The sequence below is a fragment of the Pipistrellus hanaki genome (genome assembly GCF_964339955.1).
Source record: "Pipistrellus hanaki genome assembly, chromosome: 9".
Classification (NCBI taxonomy): Eukaryota; Metazoa; Chordata; class Mammalia; order Chiroptera; family Vespertilionidae; genus Pipistrellus; species Pipistrellus hanaki.
Window position 1 is genome coordinate 18573749 of NC_140511.1, and position 23685 is coordinate 18597433.

The following is a 23685-nucleotide window of genomic DNA, read 5'->3' on the forward strand; positions in this document are numbered from 1 at the left end:
CTGAAATCAATAAAAAATATTTTTAAAAAATTCATTTAAAGCCCTGACTGGGTAAATCAATTGGTTAGAGCATCATCCATATATGCCAAGGTTGCAGGTGTGATATTCAGTCAGGGCACATACAAGAATCAACTCTCTCTCTCTCTCTCTCTCTCTCTCTCTCTCTCTCTCTCTCTCTCTCTCTCTCTCTCTCTCAAAAATCAATAATTAAAAAAAAAAAAATCCTTGATGGATTCTTTCCATTTTAAAAATATTTGCTGTTTACAACTCTTGATTTCCATTTTATGGGGTCTCTTAGTGTTGCTACCAAAAATTATACTTCTCAAAGGAAAGTGTATTCTCTGAGATGTTTCTGACCATGACTAAAATACTCTTGTTATATGTAGTGTCAAGGAGATTGCAGATTAGGGTTTTTGGAGGACTATCCCTAACTTTGCTGGTATTGACTATGATCTTGAACTTCTCTTAACCTCTATGCATGTGCATGCAGTACTATTCCTCTAGGGCCTTTTTGGCCTTCTAAGTTCTGTACTTAATAATACGAATATTTTTAATCATCATTATATGGTTTTGCATACCACTATTTTATAAATGGTGTATTTTTAAGAATATCCAATTTTAAATGATCAAACATCATCTAAGTACTTCTTGTTGTAATGTAGTACATGTAGTACATGTAGCCATTGACCTTTCGTTTAATCTTTTTGCTTAGCTAACTTTCTTATATAGTAGAAGATAGTCTTAGAGACTTGGTTGTATATGTGCTTTTGAACATGGAGTGGACTAGACATGGTAGTGAGGCTTGTTATTTCTCTTTCAGTTATGGTAAATCCTGTACATATCTTCTGATGTAGTAAAGTCAGCAAATTTAGAAAAATGTCAAACACTGGATCCATGGGTAACTAGTAGCAATGATTACCTTGTCTTGGGGGTCTGGGAAGTTGGCATAAGTATATCCTAAATGTCTTTAATTACAATGTCAAAAATGGTTTAACTAACCAGTTTCCAAGTCTGATATGCGTTTACTGTATATCTTAGTTCTGTGATTGTAGTGAAGTCTTTAAATTATATAAAGATTATATTTTTGTAAACTTCAAGTACAGATCCATGTCCGTGTGTGTTTGCATATAATTTTTAAATTGGTGTACTGAATAACATATTATGTCACATTTGCTTGTTAGACACTCATGATAAGTGAATTTTTAGAAATTCTGCTTTAGATCACAGTAACCAGACTGCCAGATAATTTGGTATTCTCTTAGGTCCTGGAACCAGCTATGGAATTCTCAGTTAGACCTTATCTCTATAATAAAAATCCAGTGGTTGTGACACCTTAACAACCAAAGACTGGTTACCAGGAGGCTGTGTGCACAGCGAGGCATGCGCTGGTGGGCGGGGCCATGTGATGTTGCATGCTGGGCTTCTAGTAATCACATATCGTTGACTGTTATTTTGATGCTATATAATTTTGGTCAAACTGATCCTGATGAAATAACTACTGGTTATGGCTGAGTCTCTGGTATCACTCTGAAGGAGGTAAGGGTGTAGACAGATCAGATGCTCCCCCAAGAGAAGCATACCTTAGTGCAGCGATGGGGAACCTGTTTTCTGCCAAGGGCCATTTGGATATTTATAACATCACTCTCTTACTGTAATTCACTTACTCTAAATTTATGTCCTATGATAAAAGTTCCTAGATTTATTGAATTTTGAGTCCTGTTTCAGTTGCTTTGGCATGGCAGAACAGATGATTTTTGTGGGCCTTACACAGCCATGGACTGGACATTCCCACCCCTGCCTTAGTGTCCTATTTATTTATTGCTTATTGTAATTTCAGAAAGCCTGCCCAGGTCTTTTAACTTGTTCATTACCATCATCCTAACTTACTTACTTACAATTATTATTATTTTTTTTAATACAGTACTGCTTTTTAAAATATATAGTTTATAATATTTCTAAGTGCTAGAAGAATTCTAAAAGTTGTAAGAGACAATAGAAATTGATGCAGCCAATTTGGACACAGTTAGAAATAAATCCATACAGTAATTTTTTGAAGTCTAAATAGAGAAACAAAGAAGTACATATCAAGCTCTATTTCTTTAAATTGTTTCCAGCTGCCTGCTTCTAATATAGAAATATTTATTTAAAGTGGCACTTTAAAAATTAGACTCCCAAGGCAAAATATGACTGGCTCCATAACTTGGTTAACAGGAAATATCTGGCTTAAATTTCTTTCTTTTTTTTGTGGGTCATGGTGTAAAGGAAATAATACATATTTTCTGGCTAGTAAAACAGAACAATTAACAGCCTAGACAATTTCAATGAACCAAAGGAAATTTCCTAAAGTAGTAAATGAGGAATATGAAATCATCCTTTCTGTGTTCCAGTAGTGTAAGTGCTCAAAAGGTAGCAGGAACTATCTTATTTAATAAGAGGGTAAAATGCAAATTGACCCTAACAGCGGAACAACTGGAAATGACCAGTCACTATGGCCTGCACAGACCACCAGGGGGCAGACGCTCAATGCAGGAGCTGCCCCCTGGTGGTCAGTGTGATCCCATAGGGAGAACTCCACTCAGACACAAGCTTGGCTGACAGCTGCGAGCTCAGCAGCGATGGCGGGAGCCTCTCCTGTCTCCTTAGCAGCGATAAAGATTTCCAACTTTGGCTTAGGTCTGCTCCCTGGGGGACATACCCCAAGTCTCCCGGCCTGCCAGAGGGATGTGTGACTGCCAGCTTAGGCCTGTTCCCCCTGGGAGCCGGCCTAAGCCGACAGGTGGAAATCTCCTGAGGGGTCCCAGACTGCAAGAGGGTGCAGGCCGGGCTGAGGGACCCACGCCCCTCCTCCCCCTCCACCAAGTGTACGAATTTTCGTGTACCAGGCCTCTGATTTAAGATAATAAAAGACAAATGCGATGATGGATTTGGCTGGCCATGAAGTTGGAAATGAGGCTAAAAGTAAGGAAATAGCAAAGTAAAATATATAGCTTATATGTATTTGGTGGAGAAAAGAAACTTAAATCATATCTGGACTAATTGGGAGCCAGGAAAGATTTAAAGAGTTAGTAGACTAAAATACTATAAAGAGGCTTTTTAAAACCAAGGAAAATTTTGTGTTAATTGTGACAAGACATTGAGGAAAAGAAGACAAATATGTTGGCAAAAACAACTACACTGGCATTTGAATGAGAATTTGGTGGGGGAACTCATCTGAAAAATGAGAGAAGGGATAGAGGGGAAACATAAGCTGTATTGGAGATCTGAAAGTTATTTTTCTGAAAGCTTTTAGCCGTTAAGGTGGAGGTAAACTCAGGAAGAGTTTATTCAGTTAAAAAACAGCTTCTGGAAAGTATTCCAAGGTAAGCCTGTGAATTCAGACAGTAGGAATCCTGAAGGAGGAGTCTAGCAATAAAAAAACATTGCGTAGAATGGTAGTACCTTATGATTCTCCATTACCAGAAGGAAGAAAGTCCAAACAGACCTGAGATCACTACATATCTATCTAGTTTTTGGTCTGTGGGGAAAAAAAGAAATAAGCAATAGTCAATTGTCTGTTTTCCTATTAATGTTTACTCATCAAGATGATTTTAAAAAGAATCATGAATATTTCATAATAAATATTTTGTCGTTGTTATTTAATATAGTATTCATTGACAAACTTAATCATTTTATATGTTGGAGTTGCAGCTTTGTTGAGGAACAATTGAAAAATATAATTGTATATATTTAAAGTGTACAATGTAATGTTTTGTGTACATATACAGTGTGAAATGATTGCTATACTAAGATAAAGATAACACATCTGTCACCTCACAGTTAACTCCTTTTTTGTGGTGATAAGAATGACTAACTCTATTCTCAGCAACTTTCATAATACAATATTATTAACAATACTATACTGTACATATGTTAGAACTTCAGAACTTATTCATGATTCATGACATAGTTTGTTCCCTTCTTCTAAGCCCCCGACAACATCATTCTATTTCTGTGAAAGGGACTTTTTTTTTTTTTTTTGCCTTTAAAGATTCCATATATAAGTGATGGTATACAGTCTTTGTCTTTTCTGCTTGATTTATGTTACATAGCATAATGCCTTACACATTCATCTATGTTGTTGCAAATGTCAGGATTTCCTTTTTCTCACTGCTGAGTAATATTCTATTGTGTACATATACCACATTTTCCTGATCCATTCATCCTTTGACACTTGGTTTGTTTCTCTGTCTTGGCTATTTTAAATAGTGCTGCAGTGAGCATGGGAGTGCAGATATCTCTCTCAGATACTAATTTTGTTTCCTTCAAATATATACCAGGAGGAGGATCACTAGGTCTATGGTAGCTTCTATTCTTATTTAATTTTTAAAATTGATTTTAGAGAGAGAAAAAAAGGAGAGGGACAGAGAGAAACGTAGATATTTGTGAGAGAAACATCAATATTAGCGGCCTCCTGACACCGACTACGGGGATTGAGCATGTGCCCTGGACATGTACCCTCACCAGGAATCCAACCAGCAACCTTTCTGTGTACAGAACAATGCCCAACCAACTGAAACACACTGGCCAGAGCATGGTAGCTTCTATTTTTAAAGTTTTTGTGTTTTTTTTAATTAATTTCAGAGAGGAAGGGAGAGGGAGAGAGAGATAGAAACATCAATGATTAGAGAGAATCATCAATTGGCTGCCGCCTGTAAGCCCCCTACTGGGTAATGAGCCTGCAACCCAGGCATGTGCCCTTGACCAGAATTGAACCTGGGACCTTTCAGTCCATAGGCTGACACTCTGTCCACTGAGCCAAACTAGCTAGGGCAGTAGCTTCTGTTTTTAATTTTTTGAGGAACCTCATACTGTTTTCCACTGCGGCTAAACCAATTTACATTCCCACCAACAGACTACGTGAGTTCTTTTTCTTCCATGACCTTGCCAACGTTTACCTCTTGTCTTTTTGATGATAGCTATCCTAACAGGTGTGAAGTGATATCCCACTGTGGTTTTTATCTGATTTCCCGGATAATTAAAACTCCTAAAAAAAAAAAAATAGGGAAAAAGCTACTTGATTTTGGTCTTGGCAATTATCTTTTGGCTATGACACCAAAAGCACAGGCAACAAGAGCTGAAATAAACTATGTGACTACATTAGAGTAAAAAACAAACTAAAAAGGCAATCTATGAAATGGGAGAAAATATTTTTCAATGATATATCTAATAAGGGATTAATATCTGAGCTATATCAGGTGCTCATATAACTCAAAAGCAAAGAGACTATCAGGTTTTAAAGATTTGCAACAAAACTGAATAGACATTTTCCCAAAAAGACATACAAATAGCCATTATGTACATGAAAGTTGCTCAATATTGCTACTCATTATTTCTCAAGCAAACACTTTGTAGATGGCTTTAAAATAAAATGTCAACTAGTTCATCCTTAATTTAAACTGTAAAATTAGAATGACAGAAGAAATATGCTTATATAGCAGGTGGCTTTGTTTTTTTTTGTTGTTGTTTTCTTAAAGAAATTCCACCATGAGTAAGGTTTGGTTACCGGTACTTAGGCAATGGAAATATCTAAAGTTAAGTACTTTTAGACTTTCTGGCAACAGTGTTTATAATTGCTAGGAAATGCCCTTCTCTTTAATGCAGAGATGGGGAACGTCTGGCCAGCGGGCCCTATGGGCCCACGAAATCATTTGGTCTGGCCTTGCCAAGGTATTAGGGGTGAGTTTCATAAATATTTGACCAAATAAAGCAGGCTAATTTTTAAGTTGATATTTTTGTTTGGCCCATGAACAATGTTATAAATATCCAAATGGCCCTTAGCGGGGAAAAGGTTTCCCACCCCCGCTTAACATAAGGGTTTAAGCTGTAATAGGTAATTTCTAAAGTCTCCACCAGAGCTGATAGTTCTTTATTTTGTGGGTTTCCTTCAGTTTTGGATACAGTTGGTATTAGAAAATTTTAATTATTCAGTAATACATATGGGAGCTACTTTAAGGAGGCATAAAAACCTGGTTTCTTTAGAGTATCTTTTCCTTTAATTCTAAATATCTTTTACTTAAGCTTCCTTTTCTTTCTTTTTCCTTTGCAATATGATTTTCCCTCCTACCCCTGGATATCTAGTAATAATACATAAATATTAAGTTGGTTTTCTTAATTATACTTTGACCCTTTAGCCAATGTTAACTAGATCATGATCCTTCTGATCGGAGCCATTATTGTTTTTTGCGATGGTGATGGTTCCTTATTTTTCAAGCTTTGTATTTTTTGATATTTTCCTTTTAGCATTTTATTTTGAAGTCTAGCATACATGTTATGGAAAAAGTGCAAATATCATAGAAGTGGTAATTGATGTTTTACATCTTGTCAGAAAATCTTTCATAATATTTTCTGGCTGCTGCAAATTTCATTTTTATAGTGATAACATAAAATCTTACAGTCAAAACAGAACTCTTTCCTCTTTTTTGTGACTTAATGAATGGAAATTTAAAATTATTAATGAGCACTTTCTTCTTTGTCCAAGGGCCAGTGTTGAAACTTTTAAGTAAAATTTGTATGTTAAGGAGTTAAATTCATTTTTTAAAAGTCTTTTAGCCCAGCCAGTGTGGCTCAGTGATTGAGCATTGATTCATGAACCAGAAGGTCAGGGCATATGCCTGGGTTGCTGGCTTGATCCGTAGTTAGGGCCATGCAAGAGGCAGCTGATCAAGGATTCTCTCTCATCATTGATGTTTCTATTTCTCTTTCTCTTTCCCTTCTTCTCTCTGAAATGAAAAAAACATATTTTTAAAAAAGAATTTTAGTTAGAAAAGTATATTAAGGTATGCAACAAAACCAGAAAATTACATTACTTAAAAAATGTATTACATAATTAAAAATATATGCTTGTCAAAAAAAACAAAACAAAAAACTCCAACAATTTTATTTCATATGGCAAAGTTTAAACATAAATGATGAAGTGGGAGAAAGTATTAATGCATCTTTAACAAATGAAGAGGTCCCAAAAATTAATAAATAAATGCTAGGAAGCATTGTAAATACTGACAAACAATATATACAGTGTACAAGAAGTGCCTTTGTACAAATGCAAGTGAAGACTTCCCTGAGATGATATTTCTTCACCTAATTGACTGGCAAATACAAAAACCTAATAACATACTTTATTTAATTAGATGTGGAGAATCAGTTCCAATTTTTTTGGTGAATTTACAAATTTGTATAACTTTTCTGGATGCTTATTTTGAAATTTGTGTACATACCTTGAAAGCTTTAATTTTAGAAATTTATCCTAGATATATAAATGCACACATATAAAAGCTTATATACAAGACTTTTTTTTTTTTTTTTAAATTCTCACCTGAGGATATTTTTCCATTGATTTATTTATTTATTTATTTATTTTTTTTTAAGAGAGAGTGGAAGGGTGGGAGAGAGACAGAGAAAGAAACATTGATGTGAGAGAGACACATAGATTGATTGATTCCTGCACTTGCCTTGACTGGGGCTTGAGATTGAGCCTGTAACTGAGGCAGGCCCTTGACTGGAATCGAACCTTTGACCCTTTGGTTCGAAGGCCGTCACTCTATCCAATGAGCAAACCAGCCAAGACTACAAGGCTCTTTTATGAGTTCTTAGTGTTCTTCATATATACTTGCGTTGGGTAGGATATCTCTGGAAGGATGCAGAAAAAGCTAGTAACAGTGTTTGCTTCTCCGGAAGTAAACTGAGGTGGCTTAAGAGGACACAAATGACAGGTTGTTTTTTGTTTTTGTTTTTAATGTCCTTTATAAAATAAACTACACAATTTTCCTAACTTCTACTCATTCTGACTACTTGTCTGATGGAGGTTTACTAAGTATCACCACTGGTATTACTGGCTTTAATTTAAAGAAAATAATCCAAATTCTTCTCAAAGAAGTTATTTCTGGTCACTCTTTAAAATAGGCTATGGTATGTCTGTAACTTCCTATCTTAGATAGTTCACTCAGCATTCACTTGCATAGATAAGCTGTGGCTTTGTACTTTTACTATCTTGCTCTAGTGGTTTTAGGACATTAAGTAGGTGCTGATCAGTGTATCCCTGTTAATGTCCTCATACTCTTTCTCACCTTTGATGGCAGCTTAGTTTTCATAAGGTGTTTTCCCATGTTCATCTAGGAAAGTATTGTAATGGCAGGAAGAATGTTGAGTGGCCATGTATTGCAGTCATCTTGCTTTCTAACTAAATATTTCTCTAGTCTAAAAGCTTAAGTTTGCACTTGAAAATTAGATGTATTTTTAAAACGTGTTCTGTTTTTTAGCTTTATTTTTCTTTCATGCCCATTTATCACATTATTATGTAGTTCCATTACTAGGATAGCATAGTTTTAGTAATAGAATAAATTTTAGAAGTTATGTCTAACTTCCATCTTATTTACACTTAAACCCTTTTAGCATGGGGGGAGGGGAGTCATCCTATATAATAAAAGCCTAAAATGCTAAATGTCCGGTTGTCAGGTCGGCTATTCAACCAATCAAAGCGTAATATGCTAATGAATGCTAAGCCCACTCAACTGCTCACTATGACATGCACTGACCACCAGGGGGCAGATGGTAAATGCAGGAACTGCACCCTGGTGGTCAGTGCGCTCCCACAGGGAGTCAGGCTCAGTGGCAGTGCTAAGGATGATAACTGTTAGCTTAGGCCCACTCCCTGCCTAAGCCATCAGTTGCACATCCCCTGAGGGCACCTGGACTGTAAGAGGGTGCAGGCCATGCTGAGGGGACCCTCTTCCCTTTCCCCCAAGTGCACAAATTTCGTGCACTGGGGCTCTAGTTAGTTAATAAGTCTAATGATTTTATTTCTGGACAGTGTTTTTGGTGCTTTTCATTAGCCATTGAGCAGTAAATGCACTCAGTTTTGGAAAGTATATTTATTGCCAAGACAGAGTTAAATTGTTAATATAAAGCAGCAATTTCTTAATGTTGTTTTTTTATATTCTCTCACAGAAGAAAGAATCTTCTAAATCCAATGTCAAGAAAAAAGTGACCAAAGTCGCAGAAGCGAAAAAAGTAATGAAGAGAAATTTTAAAGTGAATAAGAAAATAACGTTTACTGAAGAAGGGGAGGTAAGATTCTTAAATGCTTCATTTCTGAGGTCCAGCCTGTCCTCAAATGCGTCCTTTCATTACAATGTTGATGAGATAATGTAGCAGTTTATAAGCTGATGGTAAAATTGGTTTCATCATTGGTCCATTTATTTGACATCCCAGAAACTAGTGAGGTTGTTAACCTGTTAACCGAGCGGGACCTATAATATAAATACGTCAAACATAAACACTATCGGGAATGGATAGGACATATGAATACGTCCTTGAAATATATGTTGCGCCCTGAGAGGGACGGTATATATTTTTTGTAATCTTTATAATTGTTTATAAAATTTATAATTTTTTAATTCGATGTTTCCATTTTTTTGTTGGTATTTTTCTATTTGTTTGTAATTTTGTATTTTCCGTTGTGCTTTATATATAAATAAACGAAAAAAATATATATTTCATTTATTTTAATTAAGTATAAATAAAAAAAAATAATATAAAATTATGTCCGCTGGGCGTGACGTACTGACACGTCCTCGTGAAAGAGTATGCGTCCCATGTACATTGCGTAATTAAAAAGGGAACTCCCCGGTTAACAGGACTGTATGTTCCAAGTGTTATAAAGACTTTAACTGCCCTGCTATCTACCATTCACTAATGAGAAAAAAAAAAATGTTTATCTAAAATAGGATAGGCAGTTCCCTTCACTGTTACTAAAGGCATTCCATCAACTACTAGTATACACCTGGAGGCAAAAACGTTTTATTGACAGTAGACTGAGATACTTCTTGGTGATAACAGAGTTAGTTTTGAGCTTCCTAAATTCTGCTTGAATAGATTAGATTTTCTTGTCTTGATGTCCATCAACACATTCTGTAGGGACAAGCACAAGTAGGAACACAGCTACTTGCCATAACTTTGTTTGCTGGGCTCTAAAACAACTCTGCTGGGCAGTTCCTCAGTTTTAGATGCTGTGTTGGATTGTTTCTTACTTTCTGGCCTGCTATGGGAAGGATTTCTCCGCTTTAAAATAATCTCAGACACATGGGAGCCTGACTTTCCTCTCATCATTCCCTTGGCCTGAGTGTAAATATATCCATAGCTCACAGATTGCTCATGAAGGGTCACTCTGTTACAAATTAATACTATCTTTTTGCTAAAGAAGAAGGATATCTGGAAAGTAGAGTGACTACCTAAGGCAGGGGTCCTCAAACTTTTTAAAGTGGTGGCCAGATCACGGTCCCTCAGAGAGCTGGAGGGCCGGACTATATGAACTACTAATTCCTACTGTAACACCTCGGCTGCGCTCACTGCCCAAAAAACCTGGCGGGCCGGATCAGACTCCTCTGCGGGCCACATGTGGCCCGTGGGCCATAGTTTGAAGACCCCTGATAGGAGTAAGGCTAGAAGTTCATGGTGATTGCAGGCTCTTCTGAATATTATTTCTTGGTTTCACTCACCAGCCTACAGGTTTCCTTGTTTATCCTAACTCAGCACACAGCACTCCACACTTACATAATCTCATTTTCCTTGCCTTGCTTTTTGTTCTTTTCCCCATAACACTTACTATGTAATTCATTATTTATTTATTTGGTGGTGGTTCGTTTTTTCCACAGTGGAAGAAATGGAAGGAAGTTATGTGTTGACTTTTCTCACTACTCTGTCCTCAGCACGTAGAACAGTGTTTAACATACAGTAGGCCCTCAAAATAAGTTTATTGGATGAATGAACCATTGTCTGATACCCCAATAAAATAATAGCTTTTTATTCCAACTGTAGTATATTACATCAGCTATTTCATCATTATTAATATAAGTGATGCCTAAGCAGTCTATATTCAGTAACATATATTTTCAAGTTAAGAAAGATTTGGATGTTTAGGGCAGGGGGAAGGGATTTTATTTCCGAAGTCTGGGTTTGCACTAATAATATGGAGTGAAATGGTGTATGAATCATATGAAAATTAACAAAATGAAGTGCAGTTCAAAGTTGTTGGTAGTTGCAGAGGAAAGCTATATAAATGATAAGTAATGAAATCTTATCATTATGAAATTACTAAAAAGAGGTCAGCACCTGAGTAGCAGGCCAAGCCATACTGTAGTTGTATTACATCAGATACTTAGGGTAAAACAGGATTAGTGCTGTTAGCATAAAGAGATTCCTTACTGTGTTAATAAGTTTAACTGCACAGATTATACCAATTGGCTCCTAGGTGGATAAATCTTTAACTATAAAATTTCATTGTAAACATATTGCTGATAGGAGCTCTGTGTAGCTGTGAGCCACATTGAAAATTCTGATCCAAAACTCTGAAAGAAATGCTGCTATTGGTGCGATCCACAGAGGGATGGACTTTTTTCACTCTGACAAAAAGGGGGAAGAGCAATGGATGGCATTCTTACTGTCATAGCTGATTTCTCTCACTGCTTCTTCATTCAGTATGAGTAACTGCTAGCAATGCTGCTCATGCAGTACATTTGTTGCCATAGGTTGTGGCTGTAGGAATCTCATCTTGAAGAATGACTGGTGGTGATAAGAGGGAGAGGAGAAGTTAATACCTGGGATCTGTGTGCCTACAACTTCCACTTGCCTGCCAGTTAATTAGCAGTCTTTAAGAAACAATGGCAGCTACTTAGTAACTATTTGTAGGTAAAATAAAAGAATCATTCTTTGTCTAAATTGTCTAGAGTTTTGCAGTGTTAGGCCTGGAATATTGAGTCAAACCTTATTTTTCAGACAAGGCCACAGATGCCCAGAGATTAAATAATTTATTCAGGATTGTACAGTGGGCTAAGTGAGAAAGGCAGGATATGAAGCCAGGTCTCCCAACTCCCAGATCAGTGCCCTGACTTCTATGTCACCTTGTTCCTAGCCATACACTCTATGTGTAAAGTCATGCCGATCAGAGCAGGCCTGTGAAACCAGACTAATTTTCTCCTTTTCACTTAGTTATTTCAGTCTTTATGTGTGGTACCAGCTGATATGTGATCAGTTGATCAATTTTGAGCAACTGAAGTGTGCCAGATAGTGTGTTGGGCTCTAAGAATACATGAATAAGACATATAACTGTACTCGAGGAGATAAATTCTAGTGAGAAAACCAGGAACATAAAGCAACCCAGTTCAGTGAGAGAGGTGTTGGAGGGGCCCCAGTGCTGGTGGGAGCAGGCTCTCAGGCAGCCTGGCTGTGGCCTATGCACATTCAGAACCGAGTTAGTGGACTAGAGCAGTGGTCACCAACCGGTGGTCCGTGGACCACTGGTGGTCCCTGAGGTCTCAAAGGTTAGCGACCGCTTAACTAGAGCAGCGTTTTTCAACCGCTGTTCCGCGGCACACTAGTGTGCCGCGAGATGTTGCCTGGTGTGCCGTAGGTGCAGACAAGACAAGAATTTTATAATTTTTCACTATTTTGTTTACTTAATATTTCATAATAAAGTAATTATAAAATACTTTCTTTGTGTTTATTTGATTCCTATTCAAGAGAATTACTTTATATATAGTCAATGTAGGCACAGAGTTAAATTTTTTAACATTTTCGAATGGTGGTGTGCCTCGTGATTTTTTTCATGAAACAAGTGTGCCTTTGCCCAAAAAAAGGTTGAAAACACTGAACTAGAGCATACTGAGAACACTGCTTGAAATGACCCTAGGCGACTACTGCTCCTCCACATTAATTTATGAAGTTTCCTTCAGTCTTCCCTTCATTGGGTTATGGTGGCTTTGCTTTCTCCCACTTGGGACAGTCTTCTGTGGCTTTGCTCACTTTAATGATGACATTTGTTAGAAAGTTTAAAACATATAGTTAATAAGGCAGAGAGTGTGCATATGCACTGGTTCAAAATCCTTATACAAAGGGAAATGGTTTTCTGCTGACGCTCCCTGTCCCCTGTCCAATACTGAATCTTTTCCTGAATCTTTTCCACAGTTGGTTCAGCAGTGGCCACAGGTGCAGAAGTCTGTCTCGAAGGACACTGAGGAAGAGGACGACACTGGTGGTATCGATTTGGATAAAGCAAAGGAAAGGCTTCAAGAAGAGGACAAATTTGACAAAGAAGAATATAGAAAGAAAATTAAGGCAAAGCATCGGGTAAGCTTTTCCATCATGAATTAACACTGAGAGAAATTTAATATGTCCCTATATATATCTAAATACCATTACATATTCATTAATAATCATACCACGTTATTGTTTTCTCTGACACTTCTTTTTTGGTGGCTATTTTGTCCTTTTATTTATTTCTTCTTCTTTTGATTGGTACAAGCTCTGTATACTGATTGGTTTTTGAGAGTGTAGCCAGATATGCTTTTTTTAAAAAGTTTTAGTTTTGGGATAATTGCAGTTGCATATGTGGTCATTAGATGTCCTGCAGAGATCCCATGGGCTCCATTGCTATAGTTTGTCACTTTAGGAATGTTGCATAAGTGAAACTAGGTAGTATGCAGCCTTCAGGGATTGGCTTTTTTCACTCAGGTAATTCTCTGTCAGTTCATCCAAGTCACTGTGGGAATTAGGACTCTATCCTTTCTATTACTGCGTAGTGTTTCATGTAATGGATGTACCGCAGTGTGTTTCACCAGTCACCCACTTGAGCGACATTAGTGTTGTGTTAAGCTTCAACTTAATGGTTACATTTTCCCCCCATTGCAATGATTTGGTAATGCATATAAGATTAAACTTACTATATTATAAAAAAAAAAAAAAAAAAAAAAAAGAAAATCTTGTAAGAGAGTGCTACTATATAAGCATGTGCCCCATTGGCTTTAAACTGGGCAGTTTTCTCTTATCTTGAAATGGGTTATTCCATTCTGATTACTCCTGATGTTGCTCTCCTTTCACACTACTTAATTTCCATTTTGCTACACAAATGAGTCAGTTAATGAAATAAAAAGAAATTTACATTTTTAAGGGAGTTCTGCAGCATGCTCCTGAGACAGTGCATGAAGTCAGGGGAATACAACATCATAACCAAGAATCACTGCTATAATATTAAGTTCTGTATTAAAGAATGTTCAGTCCTTTTGATGAAGCCTTTATTAACTGTATCCTGAGCAGGGTCCTTATAGTTTTTGACTCCTATTTGACCTTGTAATCATTTAATCGCCCAGGAGAAATTTCTTTTAAAAGAGCAGCAGTTCTCATTTCTTTCAGGTTTGATGCAGCTGCACAGTAGCATTTGATGAATAAGAAAAAGTAGATATTGGAGTTAGCTTCAGGGATAGAAATGAACTGTGAGAAAATCATTTCAGAAATAGAACTAGTGAACCTGAAATGTACTGGTTGCCATTGCTGGATATTTATGTTACTGAAAGAACTAAACATTTCCTGCATTGCTGTTTATAGGATAGTACTTTACATGGAAATTTGGCATTAATATTTGTTACTAAAATATTTAATAATACTAATACTTATTTTTCAGCTCATGGTCTACTTTGAGCATTTGTTTAAGGGAAGATTGGGCATAAGAACATTTTATACTTTATTTTTAAATTGTAGCCAGCAGTAAAAGAAATATGAAGGCCTTTTTTTTTTTTTTTTTTTTAAACAAAGCAAAGGTTATTTTATATAAAATAGGTATATTTTGCACAAAGTGATCATGGCATGCCTTCCATATTGGAGGTTGAAAATATGTTGCCTGAAAAATGTACAAGGGAATAACTATAAAGTAGTCTTCTCTATATTCAGTTTTTAAATTTTTTAAATTTTTATTTTTTATTGATTTTAGAGAGATAAAGTGAGGGAAGGGAGAGAGAGAGAAAGAGAGAGAGTCTAACCTCAATTTGTTGTTGTTCCACTTATCCATTCATTGGTTGATTCTTGTGTGTGACTTGATCAGGGATCAAACCTGCAACCTTGGAGTATTAGGACAACATTTTAACCAATGGAGTTACTTGGCCAGGGCCTCTATATTCAATTTTATTGTAAATGCTTGTTGACACAAATATGATTAATTTCTTGGTATTTTTTTTTATCAGTAATTTATCCATATGATAGTATTTGCAAGTATTGGTTACTAACTTTTACTTCAAAAACTAAATATATTAATAATACCACACAGATTAATTTTTAATTATTATCTTAATTTATCTAATTGAACATGATATTGGTTTTAAATTTGTATTTTTTTCCTAATTAAGTATATTACTTACTATAATGACAATTCTTAGTTATTCTAGCATAAGATTTTAACTTGGGAAACTGTAATTATATTTTCCTTAAAGCTATCACTTCTAATTTGTTACTTTTATGAAAGTATATGGAGAAGAATTTTGTGTCCCTAAAAAATACTTGAAATACTAACTTTAGGGCCTAGGAATAAACTTTACTTTATGAAAACAGAAAAGGTAAAGAAACTTTTAACACAAAATTATGAATAAGGAATGTGCCTGAACTAATTTTACATGTGAAAAGAAAACTGTAAAAATCTATAATATAATTCTATATTTGAAACATACTATATTTTAAAAAATGTGTCAATTTTATTTTTATTTATTTTCCTATTTATTGTGCCAGTTTTGGAAGTTTTCATAAACTTAGGAGTATTCCTTCAGTATTTTGACTATGTTCAAAATATTTCATGATTATATTTTATTGGTTTAAAAGGATAAGATATTTAATATGTAAGTGAATTTATTGTTAATAATTTTGTTTGAAAGTAGTTGTTTGCTCCTGCTGTTGAAAATTAACCGCCTCTTCTCCATAGTTTTGAATCAGTTTTTGTAATGTAGGATTCAGCTATCCTTTTTTTTTCTACCTCTTTTCCTCCATGCTATTACATCTGTTCTTGACTCATATTTTCATCTACCAAATTCTGAAAGCCCTGTAGTATGTATTGTGACTCCAGTAAATATCTTTCTCCGAAAGATTTAGAAAGTGAGCAGTAAGAATTTTTAACTAGTTTATAGCAAACAAAAACAAAAACCCAAAACAATAACACAAAAATTACAGAATCACTGGGAGTAGAAGCTTATCTGCCTGCTTATTGGAACTCCTAGCTACATACCTGGTGAACTCCAGGGGCCCTTTTGCAACTGCTTTGTGTAGTTAGCAGTTTTATTTCTCTTCATAAAAGGCATTATTTTCTTCTGAGACCATTCCGGTTTTTAGCTTCCCCTGGCAATTCAGAAGTAACCGTACTTCACTAGGCCTATTAGTATTTCCCCTGTTGAACCTATTGAAACTGTTCATCAGAAGTAAAAATTATAGCACAATTTTGCATATTAAGTCATTAGGTAATCATAATGGCAAAAACATTGTTTTGTATGAAAACATTGTTTTCGGTAATTCAATCAGAACTGTGAAAGATGGGTCATGAATCACATTACTGAAAGGTTTTTAATTTAATGGAATGAAAGTCTGTTCTGTGGTATATGTCATTGTTCTTAGTTATGAAATATTACTTGTGTTTAATGATATCTGCATTAATAGCTGAGAGTCAAGAAGCAATTTTTTACGAAGTTTTCTTTAATTCCCTTGACATTTATGTTGAGTACTCAATCCACTTTGGATTGTGTGTTTTTGCAACACAGCCGTGTCTCAAGATGTGACTCTGGACTGCTCTGAGAGAGGGCACACATTGCTTTGGATTCCATTTATTAGTAACATGAATATTAGGTTTTTAGCAAAGAAGTAAAGGGACTTTAAAAAAAAAATCTGTCTTGTTGACACAAAATTTAGTTGGCATGTAATCTAGGTAACTTAAACATAATCTATATGGTAGTCAAGAAGCGGGGGGGGGGGGGGGAGCAGTAATTAGGTATCTTAGGAATAGTAGTAATAAGAACATTAACAATAACAAGTGGTAGCAGTTAGTTACTTGGGCCCTGCACTAAATGCTGTGTGTGTGTGTGTGTGTGTGTGTGTATATGTTTATACAATATATGCTAAAAATTAACTTCTGAGGAGAAAATAAGATGGCGGCATAGGTAAACTCTGAAACTGCTGCCTCACACAACAATTTCAAAACTACAATTAAAAGACAAAACAGACATCATCCAGAACCACAGGAAGGCTGGCTGAGTGGAAATTCTACAACTAGAAGGAAAGAGAAAAGCACACCGAGACTCAGAGGAGCTGCAGAAGGCAGAGGTACGAAGGCTCGCGAGCGGAGAGGGCTGGCAACTGAGTACACGGCTGGCTTTCTCAAGCAGGAGGGAGACAAAAGCTCCTGATTGCTCTGAACTTCAGTTCTGGGCAAGACTCTGGGGACCCAGACTCATTCGGGAAGAAACTGGACTGTCTGGCAGCAGGCGAAACTAGAGGGCCGTGGGACACTGAGACCAAAGGGTCTCTTAGGACAGGGCTGACGGGAAGCCATTGCTGTCCGCTCCACCCTGAGACTCTGCCCCATCCAAGCTGAGCACAGAGGCTTTTGCAAATCTTTTCTCATAAGGGTGTCTCTAGCACAGAAGTTCTTCCAGCGTAGACACAGCTGATCCTCACAGTCAGTTGGCCTGGAATTTAATTCCTCCCAGTGATACCAGCAACAATCAAGTCTTAACTACAACAAGACTGTGCACAGTCCACAAAGGGGTGCACCAAGAGTGTCTACCTCAGGGGAGACTGAGCCAGTGAGCCCTATCAGACACTTAGCACACAAAGCCACTCTATCAACTCAGGGAAGGAGCCAAAATGTGGAGACAAAGAAACAGGTCACAACTGAAAGAAATGGAGGAATGCAAACAACCAGATACAGAGTTCAAAACCACGGTTATAAGGTTTTTCAAGAATTTTCTAGAAAGGGCCTTTTCTAGAAAAGGCCCTTGAGGATATAAAAAAGGACCAATTAGAAATTAAACATATACTGACTGAAATAAAAAATAATATATAGAGATCCAACAGCAAACTAGAGGATCACAAGAATCAAGTCAAAGATTTGAAATACAAAGAATTAAAAAACACTCAACCGGAAAAGCAAAAAGAAAAAAGGATCCCAAAATATCAAGCTAATGTATGGAGCCTTTGGGACAACTTCAAGCGTACCAATATCTGAATTATGAGGGTGCCAGAAGAAGAAAGAGAGCAAGATACTGAAAATCTATTTGAAGAAATAATGACAGAAAACTTGCCCCACCTGGTGAAAGAAATAGACTTATAAGTCCAAACAAAAGGAATCCAAAGAGGACCACACCAAGACACATCATAATTAAAATGCCAAGAGCAAAAGACAAAGAGAGACTATTAAAAGCAGCAAGAAAAAAACATTTAGTTACCTACAAGGGAGCACCCATACAACTGTCAGCTGATTTCTCAACAGAAACTATGCAGGCGTGAAGGGAGTGGCAAGAAATATTCAAAGTGATGAATAGTGAGAAACTACAACCAAAATTACTCTACCTAGCAAAGCTATCATTCAGAATTGAAGGTCAGATAAAGAGCTTCATAGATAAAAAAAAAAAAAAAGCTAAAGGAGTTCATCACCGCCAAACCAGTATTATACCAGTATTATATGAAATGCTTTAAGAAGAGAAAGAAGAAAAAGGTAAAGATAAAAACTATGAAGAACAAATACATATCTATCACAAGTGAATCTAAAAATCAAGTGAATAAAAAATCTGATGGACAGAATAAACTGGTGAATATTATATTAGGTCTAGTAATAATTAGTGTCGTTTTCTAATACTTTTTAAAATCAAATTTATTTAAACAATACAACAAAATTCAATCAACAATATAGTTGCCGTTGTTTTCTACTACTTGTGCCCAACGCTCAGGAAGCATTTTAATCCCTCTGTTGTAAAATTCTTGTGATTTTGATGCAAAAAATTCGGTCAATGCATTTTTGAGGCATTCTTCATTATTAAATTTTTTTCCAAGAAGAAAGTTTTGCAAAGAACGAAACAAATGGTAATTGGAAGGGGCAATATCAGGAGCATATGAAGGTTGAGGGAGAACTTCCCATTCCAACTGGCGCAGTTTTTCAGCAGTGATTCTTGCAGTATGCGGTCGTGCGTTATTGTGGTGAAGAATTACGCCCTTCCGATTAATCAGCGTGGGTTCTTTTTCTCTTAAAGCTTGGGCTAACCTTTCCAATTGGGCACTATACACTGCACTGCAATGGTTTGGTTAGATGGTAAAAGTTCATAATGAAGAATACCTTTAAAATTCCACCAAACACAAAACATCACTTTTTTCGCATGCAAGTCAGGTTTTGGCGTGGGCTGCGGAGCCTCATTTTTGTCCAACCATTGAGGCCGCCTTTTCAAATTAACATACAGCACCCATTCTTCATCTCCGGTAACAATTTGCTCTAAAAACGGCAAACGGTTTTGACGAGAGAGGAGCGAACTGCAAATTGTGACTCTTTGATTACGGTTGTTGTCGGTCAACTCATAAGGAACCCATTTTCCAAACTTTTGGACGCAATTGATTGGAAATTGTTTTTTGTGAACAATTTAAAGTTGTCGCAAGCTCTTGTTGGGTAATTTGAGGATTTTGCACCAAAAGAGCTTGAAGAGCTTCTTGATCAAAATTGGACACACGGCCTCGACCACTGTTGTCATCTAACGAAAAATTTCCCTCGCGAAATTTCTCAAACCAACGCTGGCATTTTCTGGCGCTAACTGCATCTTGACCAAGAGCACTACAGATGTTTTTTGCAGCCTCACTTGCTTTTCTTCCTAATTGGAACTCGTAAAGCATGCAGTGCCGAATATGCTCTTCATCCGCCATCTTCTTAGCCCTAGTTTTGCAACAAAAACCAAACCAAACACAAACTTTTTCAAGCAAAACTTGTTAATTGCACTTCACACGTTCTGTAGATACCACGTGTTTGAAGGTTATGTCAATACAAGTCAACGCCAAGCAAGATTTTAAACGAATGTTTAAAAACGACATTAATTATTACTAGACCCTATAGAATCACAGGCATAGAAAGGGAGTGAACTGACAATTCTTGGGACAGGAGTATGCGGGGTGTGGGAAGAAACTGGACAAAAATTGTACACCTATGGATGAGGAAAGTGGGTGGGATAAGGGCAGAGGGTGGAGTGGGAACTGGGTGTAGGGGAGCTATGGGGGGGGGGGAAGGAACAATTGTAATCTTAATAAGATTTATTAAAAACTCAAAAAAATTAACTTCTGAAGTAAGTGAGCTTACCTCACTTTGCAGATGATAAAATTTAGGCTTGGAAGGGTCAAATAATTTTTCTAATGCCCTCACAGCTTATAAATAGAAGTTTCGGGACTCTTACTAAGGTTTTTGTTACTATACTGACATTGATTTAGCTATTTAGCAATGTTCCTGTCTATCTCAAAGTTGACATCAAGCATTCTCTTACAACAGGATAACTCTGAAGCAGTGAATAAAAAATGTGGAGGATAAGTTTGAAGAGGAATGATAAATGATGGAAATTATTCATGTTTCCATGGCAAATAATAAAAAATTTGTGGTTGATAGTTTATAGTTTAGGACCCCATATTAATATTACCTTTCCTGAATGTTCATTGCATAGATATTTAGTTACTAGTACCAGAATCCATTTTTAAGTAGTTGTGGCCCTTGAGGAATCTAAGGCATTGTCAGAGTCTGGTCTGCCTTATATGGTGTTATGAAATTTTAATAATGTCAGAAATATCATCATGAGGGTAAGGGACTAAGCATCTAAGACTCAATTCTAAAGTGGACTTTATATGAAATAAGCCAGTCAGAGAAAGATAAATATCACATAATCTCACTCATTTTGGAATATAATGAGCAACATAAACCGATGAACAAAAACAGATCCAGAGACAGAAGCACTGATCAGACCATCAAACCTCAGAGGGAAGGTAGGGGAGGGTAGGAGTAAGGGGGAGAGATCAACCAAAGGACTTGTATGCATGCATATAAGCCTAATCAATCATAGACATCAGAGGGTGAAGGCACGAGTGGAGGTTGTTGGGGGGAATGGAGGATAAGGACACATGTAATACCTTAATCAATAAAGCGGGCGGGGGGGGGGGGGCTTATTTACAGGGAAGGAAAAGAGAAGTGCTGTCCCCCCTTGCACTTTCAGTTCTTCCTACTTACCATCCCAGCCAGGTCTGTTATAAAAAAGGAGCTAGCCTGTTACTACAGAACCTTTGCCTAGAATTTGGAAATGTCTGCATGGGAGGTTTCTGTTCTTATTCTCACGAGCTTAGAGCATCTTGTGATCCTCACTCAGTTCAACATCTTAGTACTTGAGCCCTTCTTCATTACAGCTATAAAATGAGACAAGTATTCAAAATTGCATAGATTTTCAACTCTGTGGCAAGTCTTTGAGCTGTTTATTATCCCTGCTTTTATTAAGTTTTTTTGTTTTATGGAATTATTTTTTGTTGCCATTGTTAATCCTCACCTAAGGATATTTCTTCCATTGATCCATCCTTCCTTCCTTCCTTCCTTCCTTCCTTCCTTCCTTCCTTCCTTCCTTCCTTCCTTCCTTCCTTCCTTCCTTCCTTCCTTCCTTCCTTTTTAGAGAGAGAGTGGAAGGGAGGGAGGGAAGGGGAGAAAGTGAGAGGGAGGAAGAGAGAAACATCGATGTGAGGATGTGAGAGACAATTGATTGCCTCCCCACATGTTCCCCAACCAGGACTGGGGAGGGAACCTGCAATCGAGGTACATGCCCTTGACTGGAATTGAACCTTAAACCCTTAGGTTCCTGGGCTAACACTGATGCTCTAACCACTGACAAGTACCATCCAGGGCTACCGACCTTATATTTTTAAACAGGACATGGTGTTTGAGAGGTGCAGTGGTTATTAAATTGATGGATGATAACTGAGACTGGGGTTAAGGAGCAGGAGTAGAGTTTGGTACTAATGGAATTAAGGGGTCTGACAAGATTAGTTCATAGACTACAAAGACTGAGTTTGTTTTGCCCATTTCTGTGTTCTCAGAGCCTTCCACGGGACCTGATGCATAGTTGCTCAGCAAATATTTAAAAGAATTAATTAGTGAATCAGTGTTTCCATATAAATTTTTCTCCTTGTCTTCATATCCTTGTTATAGTTGTTAACAGATTTGTATATTGAAGACCAATTTTTTTATAATGTTTAAATGAATAGGTAACAAATCAGAGAACCTTGTGTTCTCAGTTCCTGGGAGGGTTTTAGATTTATGATTTTTTTTTGTTTTGGAGGGGCGGAGGTATCTTCAGAGCCAATAAAGTCTTTGTAATCCTTCTTTTACTCACTCTAGTTGACTAATTTTCTTTCCTGAAAAAGAGGTTCCGGTAATACTGAAATGAGGATAGGCGTTCCCTCCTTCTCTGTGACAGCTGGGAACCTAGTTCCTTATCACATTGGCGAAGTTGCCCAAGACTCATTCAAATAAGTTATGCTTCTACCACCTCCTAAAATATGAGTTGTATTTTCCAAATCTACAAATTTCCACGATTGACAGAATAAAAATTATTTAAATATGTAGTCCTGACTGTTGATGAAAGTCATATTTCATGGCACTTTCTTTTCTTGAAGGTAAGGACTATAGTATTTGAGACGCCAAAGGAATAACATCTATAAAGGGAGTATTTGTAGCTTGAAATGTGATTTTTCTGTTCTTCTGTCCTGTTTAATTTTTATTTTATTACTGAATTTCATGCTCTTCTTATACTTAATCATTTGAAACATGGCAGAACTAAAGATAAAATGTTGCCTTCTTTTTGTGTGGCATAAAATAGCTTTTGGTACTAATCTATCCTCAAGAATGAAATAGAAAACTAAAGGATTTAAAGTATTTGAATTACTACATAAAATTAAGGTGGGTGGGAGGAAACCTCAGTTATTGAATCTAATAAAGTTCAATTATATTTTCACCTCAAGTAATTGTACTCCAACCTTTTATCGTTATAGCAGCCATAATTCACATGCTTACTTTTTAAAAATACATTTTCCTGCTGCAATATGGAGAGGAAAATCATTCTTTCTAATATTTATTTCCCAAATTTTGGATTATCATAATTCTACTTTTCTGTTCTTCTCTGTTTAAAGACTACTTTTTACTCTTGCCTTTTCTCAGACTGTTAACATGGCTTTTAAAGATAATGCACATTTTTCTAATTTTGTTTCACCCAGTATTAAAAGTTTATTTTTTATTTTTTTCTTGTTCTTGAGCTTCATAAATATCTCTAATCTGTCTAAGGCTTGTGGCATAAATCTCAAAAAGAAAGAATTGTCTCATTGACACGCATATCTGAATTCTGGTAGCCAATTGAAATCTAAAATTTGAAATATTCTTCATTGACTATAATAAATAACAGTGGAGTTTAGTAGCAGTGGAAAATTGTCAATATGATTTTTTATGTGCTGTGATTAAATTGACTAGACGAATAGCTGAAGAATAAGCTTATGTTTGCTTTTATAGAAATGGTTTTTCTGATGTGAACATATTGAGGTTATTTGGAACATTGAAGTACCATTTTCAAACATTCTTATGTGTTAGGAGAAGGCCAGCTATTGAATAATTACAACAAAAATCTGTGTGAGCATTAAACATGATTAATTGTCTGTTAAGATGGGCAAAAATGAATTAAATGATGTCTACAAAATGCTAGCAGAAAAATAATGCTATAAGGATGAAAAGACCAATATGGTAACAGACCATTATTAATAATAAAAGGAAATGCAATATTTATCTAAAACATATCATCAAGA

At 36.3% G+C, this 23685-nt stretch overlaps 1 protein-coding gene across 1 annotated transcript in view; it reads left to right on the forward strand.

Annotated features, from left to right (window-relative positions):
- DDX10 (DEAD-box helicase 10) overlaps positions 1-23685 on the forward strand; it is a 203794-nt gene that overhangs the window by 110252 nt on the left and 69857 nt on the right. Inside the window, exons 14-15 of the mRNA XM_084895146.1 lie at positions 8983-9102; positions 12997-13158. Coding sequence (XP_084751272.1) covers positions 8983-9102; positions 12997-13158 — 282 coding nt within the window. The remainder of the gene's footprint in view (positions 1-8982; positions 9103-12996; positions 13159-23685) is intronic.